This window comes from Dysidea avara, chromosome 1 (genome assembly GCF_963678975.1).
Source record: "Dysidea avara chromosome 1, odDysAvar1.4, whole genome shotgun sequence".
In the NCBI taxonomy this organism is placed as follows: domain Eukaryota; kingdom Metazoa; phylum Porifera; class Demospongiae; order Dictyoceratida; family Dysideidae; genus Dysidea; species Dysidea avara.
The window spans coordinates 42,652,738-42,671,304 of NC_089272.1; the positions used below are offsets into that span (position 1 = coordinate 42,652,738).

General features: G+C 39.1%; 1 protein-coding gene and 2 long non-coding RNA genes across 8 annotated transcripts in view; 2 read left to right on the forward strand and 1 right to left on the reverse strand.

The window, feature by feature from the left end:
- Nucleotides 1-1,296: 1,296 nt before the first annotated feature.
- LOC136264942 (uncharacterized) lies at nt 1,297-3,677 on the reverse strand. Of its 3 annotated transcripts, XR_010705328.1 has the most exons (12): nt 3,536-3,677; nt 3,232-3,479; nt 3,087-3,184; nt 2,994-3,035; nt 2,918-2,951; nt 2,430-2,853; nt 2,297-2,382; nt 2,158-2,242; nt 1,999-2,043; nt 1,746-1,944; nt 1,594-1,699; nt 1,297-1,542 (listed from the first exon to the last, which is right to left on the reverse strand). It is a non-coding gene; the product is annotated as an uncharacterized lncRNA (long non-coding RNA). The 3 variants fall into 3 exon arrangements; XR_010705329.1 differs by lacking the exon at nt 2,918-2,951 and having other exon boundaries at nt 3,536-3,670; XR_010705327.1 differs by having other exon boundaries at nt 2,918-3,035; nt 3,536-3,669.
- LOC136264953 (uncharacterized) lies at nt 3,466-8,411 on the forward strand. 4 transcript variants are annotated; one of them, XR_010705331.1, is made up of 7 exons: nt 3,466-3,614; nt 3,666-3,777; nt 3,829-3,985; nt 6,303-6,475; nt 6,958-7,952; nt 8,003-8,195; nt 8,247-8,411. It is a non-coding gene; the product is annotated as an uncharacterized lncRNA (long non-coding RNA). The 4 variants fall into 4 exon arrangements; XR_010705332.1 differs by having other exon boundaries at nt 6,958-7,471; nt 7,776-8,195; XR_010705333.1 differs by having other exon boundaries at nt 6,958-7,275; nt 7,411-8,195.
- A 2,280-nt stretch (nt 8,412-10,691) lies between these two features.
- The window catches only part of LOC136264979 (uncharacterized), a gene marked incomplete in the record, with an annotated part of 63,369 nt that continues 55,493 nt past the window's right edge, over nt 10,692-18,567 (forward strand). Inside the window, 2 exon segments of the mRNA XM_066059746.1 lie at nt 10,692-10,815; nt 11,035-11,115. Of these exon segments, the coding sequence (XP_065915818.1) occupies nt 10,789-10,815; nt 11,035-11,115 (108 nt within the window).

Genomic DNA, 18,567 nt, shown 5'->3' on the forward strand with positions numbered 1-18,567 from the left:
AAGTACAGGGTGGTACAAACAAATTTTGTAGTCATTACTGGCTGTCATTGTTTCCCAATAACTTGTTGTTTCTAAAACAATGGTGCACAAAGGAGGACAACGGTAGCTGAGTCTTTTCTGGCTCCATGTTTCGGTATGGCTCCATGTTTCGGTATGGTGATGGGAGACTGAAATCTTCTGAAATACTGCTACTTACAATCTGACAGCTATAGCTATTTGAATATGGCAGCTTCGTCTAAATGCATCGAAGTGCTTAGCATTTTTAATTGCAAATAAGAAGAAATTAATCACTTTCATGTATAAAATCAACACCACTTCTATCTCATGATCATGGAATTCAATTGTTAAATATCTTGGGGTCCATATCAAGTCTAACTTATCATGGTCTTATCATTGTAAAATTGTTTCTGCTAAGGCCAAAAGAACATTTAATTTTTTGCGTCACAGTTTGTGGGGAGCTACCACCACTACTGCAAAATCTGTTGCATACAAATCATTGATTAGACCTTTACTTGAGTACGCCTGTCAAGTGTGGACTGAGCCCACACACTGCTTAATTATGACATCTCTAAAATGTACAACATCATGCTGCTAGATGGGCATGCGGATGCCAGTGGGATCCTGCTTCTAGGAGGTGGAATAAATCCTCTGATGATTGTGTTGATATGCTACGTTGGCCTAAACTTACTGATTGCCGTAACTATCTATCTATCTGTATCAACACTATAATTATGACATCTTCAATAAGAGAACATCTCTGAACTTTTCTGATTATTACCATCATAACACGTCTCCTACAAGAGCTCATGATCTAACAACTGCACCTTTACAATCTACCATCAACAGCTACCAGTTATTGTTTTTTTGTGAATAGTGTAGTCCTGTGGAACAATGTGTCTATTATATACTGAGTATCAAATCTGTGAACTCTTTTCATCGTGCCCTTTATCGTCTGTTTTGTGTTTAGTATTTCTTGTAATTGTGTTCACCATGCAAAAAGTTTGAAATACTTAGGTGTATAACTGATGTATGATTATGATATACGCTAAGAGTACACATGTGTGGCACATCTGTTATACACCATGGTTGCACCTGTGTATAGATACCATTTACAATACTATGTATAATTATGAGTATAATTGACTCATACACTACTGGTTAACCATGTGTATAACCTCTGTTTACATAAGTATAATGTGTGTATATATAAGATATACATACTTAGATATACAGGCCATTGTATAATTGTGGTGTAACAGCTGAGTATAACTGATGCATATTTCTGCTATTATAAGATTAGAGGTTTTTAAAAATTTAATTAAAATATTTTATACAACATTAAATAAACATTGTTGCATGTGTTCAGTACAGTGTTCACATTTCTTGGATAGCTACAGCTACGTTGTTCTTCTTTCCTCTATATAGGTCTCATCATCAAACAATGAAAGAGATCACTTGACAATGATTCGCATGCTCTCTTGCTATATCACCACTGAAAACAATTATATTGACCAGGTGTACAGTACGGACATATTCCTCTTCCTAGAAAAGGCACAATTATAATAATTAGACAACTGTGCAAAGCCACTATACCTGTTCACTACATAAACACATTTAGATGAAAGGCTGACTCAATTGTGATCATGTGCCTGTACATCTAAACATGAAGTATCAGTGGGATTGATTCTACTAGCCAACCCTACAAGATGAAACTTAACAGTCAGTAATTCAACATTAATACATACCTGCAAAAATATTGATGTGCCGTACAGTCGTAATAAGCAGTGGCAGTTCCACTGTCACTTATTCCTGGAATTAAAAATGATTGGACATTAAAACTGACAAGAACATGTAGTACAACTGCTTATCTATCCACAATGTGGCAAAGTGATGCCAGCATTTCTAGCCATCTGAAATGCATCATCTGCCGTTTAAAACACACACCTAGTAAACAATAAGATTTAGTATACCCCTATATCAAAGAATCGACAGACTCACATGTGGAAGTGCTCCTGTAAAAGTGTTCCTATGACTAGCAACATCCTAGAACAATGCAAGATGAAATGAACTACCAGAGTCTGCACATTTGAATAACTTGCTGAAATAAGCTATCGTCATTCACAGTTAATTCAAATGTTGTTTTATTTGTGGTCTCACCATTGAATCTGGTATATTCCCCAGTACATGTGTGTGTTCTTCTTTGGAGTTTACATCTCTATAAACCCCAGTGAATTACAAAATACTAATGTCAATAGAAATAGCACATTGTTAAATAGACAATGTAAGCCCACTATACCTGTTGGTTACACAAACACAGTTAGATCAAAGACTGACTTGATCAACACTGTATGCCTGTACATCTACTGATTGTACCAACCAGTCCTACAAGATTAATTTTTTAACAGTCAGTAATTCCACATTAAACATACCTGCAAAGTACAGGCCTTACGGTTGTAATGAGCCTTATCCAAATCACGTCACAAACATAAATAGGCCGCCATAGTAGGGGCACTTTCATGACTTTTGTATGGGCAACTATCGGAAGAAGACTTTGAATGGTCATATCTCAGGTAAAAGTGAAGATATCGAGCACTAACTACCAAGTATGATTATAAGGCATTACAATAACTACGAACTAGCGGTTTTCAGTTGATTTTCAAAACAACATTAGATCCCTCTTCTTTCAGTTAATATATAACCATACCTGCTGGGTATACCTCGACATCTTTGTTCTTGACTGAAATATGGCCATTCAAAATCTTCGTCCGATAGTTGCCTACACAAAAGTCATGAGAGCTCGCATGAGAGTCCCCTACTATAGCAGCCATTTTTATGTCTGACATTCCACTATTACTGGGATGAAAAAATGATTTAATCAAGTAATTATAACTGACAAGAACATAGTGCAACTACTTACCTATCAGCAATGTGCCAAATTGATGACAGCATTTCTAGCTGACAGTTAAGTTTAGACAAGAAGTGAACAAACACACCTTTCAAATGTCTCATAATTGCTATTGTACTCCAAGCAAAATCTAAATTAAAACAACTTCAACAAGCACAGGTACAAATTGATGTACACTCACACCACAGCAAGTGACACACGACCCCTGTCTCTAGCCAAGTGAACAGAGAATACAGCTTGACAGGCACAGCTACACGAGCCTTACCAGCTAACGTACACCTAAAACAATAACATTAACACCACTAGAATTGAACATAGTCGTTCACCTGTGTGGAAGAATGGCTATCGGAAGAACAGCTATCTTTATCCCAGAACAGGAGGTTAATAAATAATCAATTACTTCTGGAAGTGCACCTGTAAAGGTGCCCCCCTACCCGCCACATCCCAGAACAATGCGCGATGAAACATATCGACGAAATAAACCACCAGACTCCACACAATCTAATCACTTGCTGCTCAAACTGTTGAGTCTTCACCCAATGGTCCAGAATGATCTAACCGCATCCGGTAGTAGCTAGTGTGTTTATAAATTCGAGCACTTAGTTAATTGATTCAAGTGTATATGTTTACTTTTGTCTCCAGGAGTCTGCCCCTGGTTCAGTCCCGTCTTTCCTCGCCTCGTACAGAATTTCCATCGAAGTTAAGGCAGGTCTGTTTCTCTCGAGCGTGCGTGTCATTGATGTTTTCCTTCTTTGCTTAGTGATCATTATTTAGAGTTTAAGCGTCTCGACATCAAAGAACTCGTTGCCCTAATATGTCACAACTGAACAGCCAGTAGTCTTGTGAGGGTGGTGTTACTGATATTTCGCTAGGTGAGTGGATATGTTGTTAATGCACCTATCAATGTAATCCTTGACTACCAGGGATACTAGTGTCGCGTGTTTGGGTGGGGAGAAAAGAGTCTGGTGCAACTCCAGTAGCTGTTTACTTCTGAGCCGTTCCCAGAATCTGGGGACGTTAATTGAATAACATTGTCCACAAAGGAGGCGTGTGAGGGTGGTGTTAATGACATTTCGCTAGGTGAGTGGATATGTTGTTCTGCACCTATCAATGTAATTCCGTGACTACCAGGGATACTAGTGTCGCGTTTTTTCCATGTATTGGGTGGGGAAAAAAGAGTCTGATGCAACTCCAGTAGCTGTTTACTTCTGAGCCGTTCCCAGACTTTGGGGACGCTAATTGAATAGCATTGGCCGCAAAGGAGGCGCCAATGACATTAGTAAGTAAACTCGAGATGGCTTCGATCTGTTTATCCTTTAAATGATTCTTAATTTGCTCTGATATCTCTTTCATAGCGTCTTGAAAGTTCATCCTCATTGTGTAGCAAGACTCACAACCACAACAGGAGTGTACGAATATTTCATTGTTTTACTGATGTTATGATGCCTCTTTTGCAGTCAATGTTATTCAATTAGTGTCCTTAGAGTCTTCAGAAGTAAACAGCTATTGGAGTTGCACCAGACCCTTTTTTTCCCACCCAATATATGGAAAAAAGTGGTCTGGCCACACGAGACTACAGGGATATGGGCTAAGGTGGGGGAAGGTGGGGATTTGCATCACAGAAGATTACTATTCCTCACCTACTGGGGAAGTATTAGTCATACAAACCCTGACTAAGCCTCGACTAGCAAACCCTGGGGATAGTGTGGCTTGGAGGGGATTTGCATGATAATGTGGCGTTCAGGTGTTAGCCAAGAGATTCAGGTTATGAGTGAGTACAAGTGGATTCTAGTAGTTAGCTAGCATCTGAGTAACTCCTTTCTAAAACACATGCCTTTGTTTCAGTAAATTTCTTAGTGAAGACAACCCCCCATGGAAATTTGGCGATTGATTCCCCCATCATCCCCAACCTTCCCCCACCCTCAGCCTGTATCTGTGGTAGTCGGGCATTACATTGATAGATGCATTATAGTGCAAGGGGGTGTCACACATATACTCACTGTAGGTCGATCTGCAACCGCAGTTAAAGTCTTGACCCACCCAAAATTTTGCTATGACCTGTAACTAATAGTCTTTCAATCTTTGACTGGTGACTTTAGCAACGATATTTCACTAAGTACTTTTCAATTGTGGGTTGGAAATTTTCACTCTTGACCGTTGACTTAGTACGAATTTGGTGGCCTTGACCTTTGACTTAGACTTTGGTTGCAGATCTACCTACAGTGAGTGTCTGTGTATCACCACCATGTAGTGCCGTTCCTTGAAGTTAAGAATACCCATAGAGCATTTACATATCCATGGTAACGTAATTAAGGCCATGTTCTTGTACCAAGCTGAAACTTCTATCAGCTGAATTGGGCCAGAAACTAAGTCAATAAGTAAGTGATTTAGGTGTAGATAACAGGAATGATATTTTAAAAAGGTACCAGGCCTAGGAGATCTGTACTGAATCCCAAAAGGGCAGTTTTGTAGGGAAGGGAAACGTATATTGATCTATTAGGCCAAGTTACAGGCAATTCACGACTCCAAACTGGCTAGAACAACACAATCTGTAGTACAGGATTATATCCACCACCACAGAACCATACAGCAACGTTCAACTTCAGCCAGAGCTCCATCAATGTCCCATACCAAACGCATTCTAGCTTACCACTCAGTTTGGAAAAGTAGCTAGCAAAACCAAACCACTTAACTCTGGTTGGTTTTACACATGAAGTTCGAATGTAACATATTTATTGTCAAAAGTCAATTAAGTGGTCTGCCTTTACTGGTTCCATTTAGGACGGATCTCCTATACCTGGTAACTTTTCTAAATAGCATTCCTGTCACTTACACCTAAATCACTCACTTATTGACTTAGTTTCTGGCCCGATTCAGCTGATAGAAGTCCCAGCTTGGTACAAGAACATGGCGTCGATTACGTTACCATGGATATGCAAACGCTTTATGCTGAAGCATACACACTGTGATGTACTATGACACATTGGGCATACAAAATAATAGAAGGCTCTATAGTTGAGATAAGGCTAGTGGGATCATTACAGTGATGGTGTAGCCATTAAACAGCCCTCCACTAATAATCCTACCTCCCCAGAAATGCATTCATTAATGATGGTTGTAAGTGCTTGAGTGTGACGGTCCCACTTTGTCATGTTGGTCATTTCACTGTGTCATTTTGTATGTCCGCTGTGTAACTTTTAGTGATGTGCAATTGTAATATTACATATTATGATGAGTTTCTATATTCATGAGTGTACACTACAAATGGGACCATGGATTAAAACTAAAAGTGTCTTGATTAGTATTTGACTGAACTTAACGTTTGCTACATGCATGTGGACTACGTGTGCTTAATCTTTTCCCAGATTGCAAAATTTACATGTGTGTGTGTATGCAGAGCTGTGTTGTGGGAGCCATGATTATATGTAAGCACTGATGTACATAAGTTGGAATACATTATGATATTCAAAATGATGAAGTACCAGTGCTTTAGTGGATTGGTCAGTTAGTATGCCCATCCTAGACGTGCTGCTTGTCACTTGAGAGATTATCAATTACCCATTAATGCTGGTGAGTATATTATATGCTATATACGTGTGTATTGAGTATAAACTAAACAAACATGAGCAAAACCGTTTATTCTCATTTGTAACTCTGTGCAAGTGAAACATGTAGAGTCAAAATAAAGTAAACGACTAGAATTTTTAAAACAAATAATAATCTGTGCACACACAGTACATACACTGTATGTAAAGCCGTCAGCTTTCTAAAGCTCTTTGCTACATAGTTGATCTTGTATGTTTCACAAAGCGAAGGATGTAATGTACTTAAAAGGAAAATTACTTATGGGTATAAATACAAGTGTGCACTATTAGGAATTCACTTGGGTGTCTGAGTGGTGCATAAGCACCCCAGTTGTCATTCACTGGGAGGTGATAGTTATGGTAGTAGGGCTGGGCTGCCATTTGTAGTGCACACACACATACACTACACTACACACACACACACACAAAACATGGGAGGTGTTACTCATATTTCGTGGTGTTGATTAGTATGAGAGGCGCAGGCCAAAGTCAAATGATGGTGAAAGACACATTCATCTACTGAACGAGAGAACACGGCAAATCAATCAGAGGTTGGGTTCCATATCATGCATTTTTGCAGGATGATCCAGATTGCTCCAATCACCCAGTATGTGCACGATGGTAAGTCCCCTTATACTTGCATGTTTTACCCTCTCTTTGGAGTTTTTCTCTAGCAAACATTGTACCGATTTATAAAGTGATACTTTTATTTGTAAATCATTATTGTTAGTGTAATAGTGTGGATGGTCAAGTTTAAGGAACTGCAAGTTGAACCATTATTAAGAGGTAAAGGTGTGGACTCAGTGCATACAGGGTAGGCTTTTGTGATATACTGGGCGACTGTTCGTGATACGTATGTAAATACTTACACATAGTGTATGTGTCATACACACTGCTATACCTCTATTGTGTTTCATACAGGCTGCTGTCGGTGATGAAGATAAGATTGTCCATAGTTCTTTTCCTAGGACTGATTGTTCTAGTGTGTTTGTGTGTGTAGTGGTATGTCGTGTTTGCATTGCACAACCCACAGTGTCACGCACACAGACACTCTCACATACACACATGCACACACACACGCAATATATACACATGTGACAAGATGTGGGAAGAAAAATTGTTACATGTGCGCACATACATACACGTACGCATGCACGCACGCGCGCATGCATACACACACACACATGCACAACACGAGCACGTACACGCACATGTACATACACACTCGCATACAAGCATATTCCTGAAATTTACAGTACAGTGTATTTGTTGCTTTTTTTTATTAGTGCTTGTTGAAGATACTCATGATCACTTAGGGTTGTCTATTGCAATCACGTCGTTTGCTTTTAAATGCATTCTAAATGCATTGTATGCTACATGTTTGCAATGGTCAAGCCTTGTTTCGTAATATCTACTGTACCATTGCAACTACAGAGCACAATGAGTATGGTATATGCTCATAAGTTAGTCATTTATACTGTTACATTTCATTTCATGCTGTTTGAATTTATAGGGGCTGTTGAAATGTAGTCTTACCATTGAGACAGGTATCATGTGGTGTACTGCAGTGTTTGCTTGCTTGTTTGTTTGTTTTGTTTTTTACAGTATAGGTACTCATGCAATCAATATTTTTATATACTGTGGCCTTTAGTATTTCTACAATGCATCCATATGCATCTACCATATTGAGTATGAGTGGATAAATAGTGAGTTCTCTCTCATGTTTCGTCTAGTCCATTTTATCCTTCAATTTATAGAATTCCATTTGTGAACGTGGGTGGATTATCATGCAGCTCGGACCTCTTATCATCATGGAAATTGTGACAGTGTCTTGAATGTTTATATGCATAGTACGCATGATTATTATATTATGTATATAGTATGTATGATTTGATTTTATCAAGTGATAGAGAATTTATAATAATTGTAGTATAGAAAGGTAGTGACGTACTGGAGCAGTTGGGTGGTTTATCAAATTAAGTTGCATGGCTTCATAAATAAACTATATAAACAGCATTAATAGTAAACAGTGTAAATATTTCATACAATTGTTAAATAAATCATACAAAACTAACAATTTCGTTTGTGATGCTTACCCATCACTTATTTGTAAAGGAAGAGAATTTCCCGTTGGCTCATATGGCTTCTCAAATAATTGAGTTGGACAGGTTGGTGGCAAAGTATTAAGATTAGTGATTGTTATAGACCACAGCCATCAAATAATGTACATATAGCTATGGCTGCAAAATAGCTGAACTTGCTAATTGCTACATGCAACTCAGATAAGGTATACTCCATTGTGTATATCATGACCATATGTGCACATGTAGTCTACGCCATGTGTATAATTGTATCATTAGCACACTTATGCTATACACACTGGTGTATATTATCCAAGTGGTTATACACAACATATACATAATAAGTATATCATATTCATACATGTCTGAGTATACCACATGTATAATTGAATTATACACACTGTGTATACTTGAGTATAACAATTTTTTTGCACAGTGGTTATACTTATGTTTTGTACTGTTTCTGTTCTGTGTCTTGTTATGCATGTATGTTGAGGGAAGCACCCTTGTACAGACTAGCTATATCGAGGGGTCACTAACTCACGAAAAAGGGGTACGGATTTCAAAATCTTGAACAAATTTCTCAAGATTTCACGGATTTCAAAAAATCGAACGAGAGCTGCAAAATTTGATTTCAAAATTACAGGTTAGTGTAGAGTGATAAGTTCTGAAATCACCAAAAAATAGTGGGAGAAAGAAACAGAAGTTCAGCAGGCGTGCAGGAGCAAAGCCTCACAAAATTGAGAGGAATTGCGAAGCCATATAAAACCAGGAGTAAAGCCAAGGCATAACTATTAAACGAAACCCTACAAAACTAGGAGCAACTTGCAGCTGAAGCCCTATAAACCAGGAAAAACGCCAATCATTCAGGATAAATCCTGTGCAAAACCAGGAGCAACTGTCCGGCAAAGTTCTATCTGGTGTGAAACCCACAAAACCAGGAGCATCTGTATGCTTAAGTTGCTTTTGTAGTTGGTGTGTTGCTAAGTTTATGAAGTTTGTGTTGTTAAGTAAGTTTGTAGTTTGCTAAGTAAATCCGAAGCGGAGTGGATCATCGGATTTCATTCTTACTTATGTGCAGGAGCAGTTTGCATGGCTTCTTTGCCCCAGCTCCTGGTTTTGTTTGGTTTCCACAACTCGCTTAATACAAATCCGAAGCGAAGCGGAACAATAGATTTAATTCTTACTTTTGAACAGTTAGCATGGATTCTCTCCTGCATGGTTTTGTGCGGCTTCTTTCCCACAGCTCCTGGTTTTGTTTGGCTTCCACAACTCGCTTAATACAATTCCAAAACGGAGTGGGATATTAGATTTCATTCTTACTTTTGAGCAGTTAGCATGGATTCTCTCCTGGTTTAGTGTGGCTTCTTCCCACAACTCCTGGTTTTGTTTGGCTTCCACAACTCGCTTAATACAAATCCGAAACGGAGCGGGATATCGGATTTCATTCTTACTTTTGAGCAGTTAGCATGGATTCTCTCCTGGTTTAGTGTGGCTTCTTCCCACAACTCCTGGTTTTGTTTGGCTTCCACAACTCGCTTAATACAAATCCGAGACGGAGCGGAACATTGGATTTCATTCTTACTTTTGAACAGTTAGCATGGATTCTCTCCTGGTTTTGTGTTGCTTCTTCCCACAACTCCTGGTTTTGTTTGGCTTCCACAACTCGCTTAATACAAATCCGAAACGGAGCGGAACATCGAATTTCATTCTTACTTTTGAACAGTTTGCATGGATTCTATAGATCTCCTGGTTTTGTACGGCTTCTTTCCCACAGCTCCTAGTTTTGTGTGGCTTCCACAACTTGATTAATACAAATCCAAAGCGAAGCGGAACATCGGATTTCATTCTTACTGTAGCATGCAGTTGAGTGTAAGCTATGGTACCAGAACGAGTATAGAATCAGAATCACGATAACAACATAAGATTTCATATTTCAGGCAGGATTTCACTGAAGGTGTACGAGATTTCGAATCAGTTGGTGACCCCTCGAGCTATGTATGCCTTTTGGTGCCACTGGTCGTTTTGACAAATTAGATAAATGCGTTATTGCATTTTACTAAATCTAGCAATATGCAAATGGGCGAAAGGGAAAAAATCCCTCAATTCCTCCTACGTGACCATGATTTCAATTAAAGGCCACCCAATTTCCGGAGTAGACTAGCGACTGAGCCCGGGCTTTGGCAGAGAAGTTGAGTGAAAGAGTAGTGCGTAGATTATGGCAACTGTGAAAGTTTTGTTACAGGTAAGCTAAGTGATAAAAATTAATAATCAGTACCTGTGGCTAGCACTCTGTACTGATAAGCATATGCATGGTTCATTGTCGGACACACCCATCCATGTAACTCATCATCGATAAAACGTATGTACTGTAACCATAGATTATCTATGCTGTAGCGGCTACGTATGTAGCTGTGCATGGACGGGCTGGTGTATGATACTAATGCATTTATGTTTCCTGTAGTTGTTGATTGTTGCTATCGGACTTGGTCCACTTCGTGGAGAGGAAGCTATCAGTCAGAGTCCGGCTTGTATTCATGACGAGGTAGGTGGCTGTTTACTAGTAACTCACTAACTTGTACACTGTATTGTTGCTTGTGCTACTCATATGAAGTGCGCACTGTAACTAGTGCCATGCACCTACTGACAAACTCGAGGCCTTGGGACTTCAAGTTCGTACACTACCTGAGAAATTCAATTAGAAATCCATTAAATATTTAGAAATCTGGAATTACATACAATTCGATCATTTTCGTTTCCGTCGAGTTGGAAATGCGTAGCATGTTTTTTTATTTTTTAACTTTATTAAACAGAGTAAAACAAAGCAGATTATATGTGACCCAGTCTGGGAAAACCGGGCTTATCACCTATTTTAAAGAATCAGGAAATGCCGGTTTTAGGTATTTAGTGTGTTGTAGCTCGCCAATGGTAGGGTCCGCAAAGCGAAAATTTGATATCCTCCCATCAGGCTTAGCCACCTAACTATTGTCATGTGTTAGGCTTGAATAACGTCAGCATGGCAGCCAAGTTTGTCACTTTCTTCTGGTAGAAAACTATCAAGACTCACGGTAGTGAGTCGCGCGGCCAGTAAAGCAGAAACGCGCGCCGCAGACAATAAATGATGTGACCACTACGTGAGGATTTTACAGGAACGAACGTTGTCAAATTCGGCTGTCCTGTAACTCACCCGCCACTTACGCTATCCCTCTGAAACTCTAGAGTTGAACTCATCGTGTCACTAGTAACTACCACACAAGCAGTGAAGCAAATCCATGCCGATTGTTTCGTGATCGAGATTGCCGACATCAAAGGGGAAGTTTCATTTTTTATTTAATTTTTTTTTTTTATCGCATGCGGTTAGATGCAACCGCAGGTGTATGCCTTGCGTTCCTTTGTGCATTCCAAACATTGATTGCCCTGTTATCGCTTCAGTATTCACTCAATCGCCTCAAGATTCACATCATCGATTTCACCATGCATGATTACCCTACCGTCGTAATTTCAGCACCAAACGAAGTTTCAGTCGTCCTCAGTCGACCTAGAGGCCAAATACAAATCCCAGATTGTTGTTTTCCGCAATACTCGCTTGGCATGTAGGGCAATGTATCTTTAAACTGTTCTGAAAGTTTCGTTCAGATTGAAACATTTGTTTTCGAGAATGGCTAGTTTGAAATTTGAATTTAGTCGCCCCCACGTCATTTGTTCTCTTATAATAAGAATTTTACACGGAATTTAAAGAATGACGCAGAGCACAACTGCGGTCACTGGGTATTGATGAACTGGCGCTCTATGTAGTTAATCAGTGCATATAGCCACAAAGAAGTGTGCTGCCATAGATTATAGTCCACAGATATAATCTATGGTGCTGCATACCATCGTTCGTTTTTAAATTTGAATTTAGTCGCCCCCACCGTGACATAATTTGTCCTCTAAGGGCGCGGCTTAAAGAATGACACAGAGTACAACTGCGGTTACCAGTTGTTGATACAAGCTGCGAGTAATTAGCACATGTAGCTAGCCAATTGTCACCGTGCATTATTGCATTATAACACCCCCACACAAAAATTACACATGTAATTACAACATACAGAGGACACATGAATACCAAACACTTTTCACAACAATAATGTAAGAATTGTACAATAATGACTGTAATATAACTGCTATGAAAATGTTTTCCAGTGGCCCGCCATGGTAGCAAGTCTCACATGACGGCATGTAGCTACTATATTCATCCAAGCACAATGGGAGTAACAAATAGGTACGATGACAAGTTAATATGACTCCATTTGTAGAATCCAGATGAGTGGGTGTCGCTCCAGTATGTCTAAACAGTTAACAAACATTCCTGTTATAAATACGTGCTAGAGTTGCAATATAATAGTATAGTATTTAAATGCAACAATACATAGTCTCCATTGCATCACTATCAAACGACACTAAGTGGAGGATATTATTGCATCTCTAGTATGTACACTCTATCAGTACAACCTGTCTTAATGGCCACCAGTATAGAAAGACAACCTCTCTTGAAAAGTCAATTCCAATTGAGAATTTATACACTATTACCTGCTTATTGAGTGAAGGTGGCAATAAACAAGTTCCACCGTAATTTATACACGTGATCTGATCCTGTATATTCTGTCAGTGGATGAGATCCACTTGGCCAGGACAAAATGTGACTCAAATGTCCTAGATGATCCATATTCAACCCACTTATGACCCAGTGGCACAATGGAACTGAGTATAGAGAATACAACTATATTTATTTCTAAGATGTGTGGATGTGTGGACACATTACAACACGTTACATGTACATACAAGACATGCTACGTACTGTTTTAGCATTTCAAGTCACCACATTATGTATGGACCAGTCAACAATGCTTCATAGTGCCCATCAGTAAACCTGAAGAAAAGTTACGAAAAATAAAAATTCACATAAGTACAATGAAACCTCATTAATATGGCCAGCTGTGGAACCACAAAATTTGGCCTGAATAACAAGGTGGCCTTATTAATGAGGTCATAAAGTACTGCTTAGCTATATTTGGGATCTACTAGAGGTGGCCAATATAATGAGGTGGTCTTATTACAGAGGTGGCCACTAAGTGAGGTTTCACTGTACATACAGTTCACAATCACAATGGTGAACAATATTAAAGGTTAACAATATACACTGAAACCTGCAGGTCACTTCTTGTGGAAGATTGTTCTCTACACTAAATGGCACATTCAGAGATTGTATTTAGATGGATGATACAGTAACACATTGTGACTTCAATACTCGTGATGTGTCAATGCTAGGCAGCAACCATATAAACGGCACTGCCGATGCACAACATCACACTTACTCGCACACACAATTTTGCTCAAGATTTTACAAATTGATAATTAAGAGGTGTGGAAACTAGCTGTTCGCTCGAAAGACTGTGTGGCAGCTGTTTTCCTTCTGTACAAGTGGCCACCAAGACAGGTCCACTGTGGATAAAAGCCAGGCATTAGATATTTGGTATTTCATGTGTTGAAGGCATTCCAGGGCTTCCAGTAGTCTCAAATCTCACCACAGTTTACCTCAGGCAGTGTTGTGGTCACCACTAAACCACCGGAATGTTCATCTTATGCTTGGCTACTATATTGTAGAACTGAAATAGATACTCTGAAAAATATATCCTATGGATAATGACTTCATCACTTTCTTCATCAGGAGCTTATAAGGACCAATAGTGAAACTTTTACACTTTGGGCTGACAGCCAACTGCCTAAGTCTGAAGCAGTGCCTTTGGTGCTCTAACAGATTGGCTGCCAGCACTCACTGTCTCATACGCTGTCACACACTAAATCCATCTCTATAGCCAGTTAGAACAGCATGTTTCTTACCTTTTTTAAGGCCGCAAAATGCAGCTACCTCTTTAAAAAGCTAGGTCAGAAAATTTTTGTCCCTATGGCCTGAATAATGACCAGTTTTCACTGTACTATTAGTGATTAGTGATCATGGAGAACTATTTATTAAGATACTAAGATATACAAACGCTACAACCTCTAAATATAACAGTAAATTTTTTACCCTGGTCCAATGTCTCGTATTAATAATCGTGAGAGACTCTACTGTGACAAATACATGTTTATCATGATATGTGCTAATCGCCTTTTTACAATTAAGTTTTACAACACAAATACATGTATAGTTAAACTCACCAATTGTGACTAAATCCCTTCAACACGAAAAGACAAGTAATGAGACAACCATGGAGACAACAGCCTCAAGCCTATTCTGGTACGCTTATTTAGTAGCTAGTAATATAAAATTTAAAGGCGTTTATTTACAACAGGACATAATTACGCGCCCTTCTATTGTCTCTGTACATACTTGCCTTTTCTTTACTATTCTCATTTCATTTCACAAGATCTCTTGGCAAGGGCATAACTTCTTTGCTTGAATTAGTCAATGCTTGAAGTAGATCGAGATACTCTAATAGAACAGTCACATTTCTACAAGTGCCATATTTTATATTGTAAAGTCTGTAAGTAGCTAGTAATTTAAACTATACAATCCGATGCTAAGCAGAACTTGTAACTATGCTAAATATTGATTGCTGTGTTACAGCTGTTTTGTGACTGCTCTAATAGAGTATCTTGATCGTTTTAATGCAGTACAAGATGAAAGGCAAAGTGTTATTAAGGGTTTACTAGTTAAAATGGGTGTTAGTTGACTGCAGTTGCATGCCACTAACAGGGCCGTCCAGAGAAATTAGAGAGCCCAGGGAAAAGAGTTAAAGAGGGGTCCAGTGGCAAGGAAGGGTCTAGATACTGACTGCTCTATTAGAGTATATCGATCTTTCTTTAAACAGGTATTCAAGGGGCCCCTTTCGGGCTGGGGCAGGGGGAAAAATACCCCAGTTACCCCCCCCCCCCCCCCATGTGGGCGGCCCTGGCCACTAAAATTACAGTTATATTTTAATATTCTGTCACTGTAATCTGGGGTTTCTGTCAAAACCATGGAAACTCACCTACTGTTATCAACAGTGCATTGCTTTTTCTAACAAAAAGTATTGAAATCCCATCCAAAAACAGCTTATAGCTGTAAAAAAAGTGCGCGTCCAAGTAAAGCAGAGTTAACTGCGACAAAAAGTAATGATATCATAATGCGGCCATGTGCGAGGTGTGCAAGTTGTAAAATTAATATTAGCTAATCAGATAATACAATGTTATTGTTAAAGTGTTAATGAGAACTATGTGATCCTGCTATTTTTAAGTGTGTGAGCATCTTCATAAATGCCACACAAATTTAATTCTCAATAAAGCAATGTGTATAGATTCTCTGATAGCAATAAATAGTTTGAGTTTGGCCGTCTTTCCTGTATACGGCAATGCTACGAACAAAGGAAAGGTGGCCAAACTCAAACTATTTATTGCTATCAGAGAATCTATACACATTGCTTTATTGAGAATTAAATTTGTGTGGCATTTATGAAGATGCTCACACACTTAAAAATAGCAGCATCACATAGTTCTCATTAACACTTTAACAATAACATTGTATTATCTGATTAGCTAATATTAATTTTACAACTTGCACACCTCGCACATGGCCGCATTATGATATCATTACTTTTTGTCGCAGTTAACTCTGCTTTACTTGGACGCGCACTTTTTTTACAGCTATAAGCTGTTTTTGGATGGGATACAAATATCTTAAAATCACGGAATTTTTCATTGCAGCAGTTCGTAGGGTTCTTCGTATGCCATGATAATATTATCCACTCTCAACATTGTTCAAGTAGTCTATCATCATCTCAAAGTATCACTGGTTTGATTTTATTGGTCAGTTTCTGGTTGCAGCACGATCTGTGTGGCTTTTTGGTGACAAACAAAATGTTTCTTCTTCTGGAGCACAGGACAAGTAGAGCAGCAACTGTGCCATGGGTCAGCAATGACCAGTATACTAGGTAAAGTACCTGCATGTAGAGTATGGTTGTAATTGAAGCTTGTTAGCCATCTGGCTAATCATGAGCCATCCATGAGCCATCTGGCTGATCATGAGCCATCTGGCGGATCATGAGCCATCTACAGCATATGCTGAATTTTGGCCAAAACTATGCAATTTTTGCAAACAAATACAAGAATAATCAGTGAAACAGTCTCCAACAGCAAGGATAGGAAGCTTATAAACACCTAACAATTTGGCTATCTCACCAAGCAAATGCATAGAGTAATCCAATGCATACAATAGGCACTCACGTGATTGAAATTCACATAGAAATACCCATAAAATATCTTTCATTTCTGGAAAGAAACCTTGCAGTGTGCTCCTTTTGTAAATATTTGTGTTAATTGTTCACTGAGGTATGGTCTGGGTCAGTGCATGTGTGTCTTATACTGTGATGACATCATAGGGAGAGTGTTAGACTGCTGAGCTAATCAAGATGCTGAACCTAATGCATACAAACTTATTGTTATTTGATTTCAAGTGATTTTAAGGTAATCGGAATAGATCGTGGTGGCATTTTCCACAATTTGAATTTTGACCACTTGAGTGCCTACGTATTTCATGCATCTATGCATTTACTGGGCGAGATACCTATCCTTGCTGTTGGAGACTGTTTCACTGATTTACATGTATCAACCATTCTGCTATTTGTTTGCAAAAATCGCATCGTTTTGGCTGAATTTCAGCATATAGATGGCTCATGATCAGCCAGATGGCTCATGATTAGCCAGATGGCTAACAAGCTTCAATTACAACCATATTTCGCATGCAAGTACTTTACCTAGTACTGGTCATTGCTGACCAATTCCACAGTTGCTGCTCTGCTTGTCCTGTGCTCCAGAGGAAGAAACATTTTGTTTGTCGCAAAAAAAGCCACACAGATCGTGCTGCCACCAGAAACTGACCAATAAAATCACACCACTGATACTTTGAGTTGATAATAGACTACTTGAACAATGTTGAGAGTGAATATCGTGGCATATAAAGAACTCTACAAAACGCTGCAACAAAAACATGATTTTAAGACATTTGTATAGCTTTCTACCAGATGAAAGTGACAAACTTGGCTGCCATGCTGGTGTTATTCACTTAGCCTAACACTTGACAATAGTTAGGTATTTGGTTGGAGGATATCAATTTTTTCCCTACCAATGGTTGAAGCTATGTGTACCAAGTTTTTTCACATGTTTTATACCAATTCCTTACCTTCCATAGCATCCACTGTACACGTAGCCAAGCTAAGTTTTCCACCATTTTAGATAGTTTTTGAACTGCTGTATCAGGCGAGCTCCAAATAGGGTGGGAGGCAGGAGCCCGGAAGGAGGGAAAGAGGCTGTTCAAAAAATTGAAGAGGAACACATAGAGATGAATTAAGCCAAGTTATGGGCCATTCAGGTCTCAAGACTGGCTTAAACGAAAGGAAACTCACAGCACAGGTATTTAGTCAACACCACAGAACTGTACAGCCACATACAGCCATCCCCAGGCTGACCATAGCTCCATTAAGGCCCCACACCGCACATATGGATCACCACTGGGCTTGGGAAAAGCAGCCAGCAAAAGCAGCCAGCAAAAGCAGCCAGCAAAAGCAGCCAGCAAAAGCAGCCAGCAAAAGCAGCCAGCAAAAGCAGACCACTCAAGTCTAGCTGATTCTGATTATGAATTTGATAGTTTATTCGTGTATCTATGTGGTGAACCCATGCACACCACATCAAAAGAAAGAAATGGTGTTACGTGCCCTAGCTATCGATTATCATCTGAAAAGTGAAGTACCCATTACGCTTTGTTGTCAGCTATGTTCAACCCATTTCACAGCATTGCGATTCAAGAACTTTTTGAAAAGCACCTCTGCAATCAAAGTAGCCACAATAAAAATTACGGACAATTTCTGTTACGAGGGAAAGCCATCACATGCTACCGCGAAATTGACACTTTTTGCTGTCAGCAAAGATGGATGGACACAAGCAGGACACTAGTAAATCCATGAAGAATGCATTGTACATACTG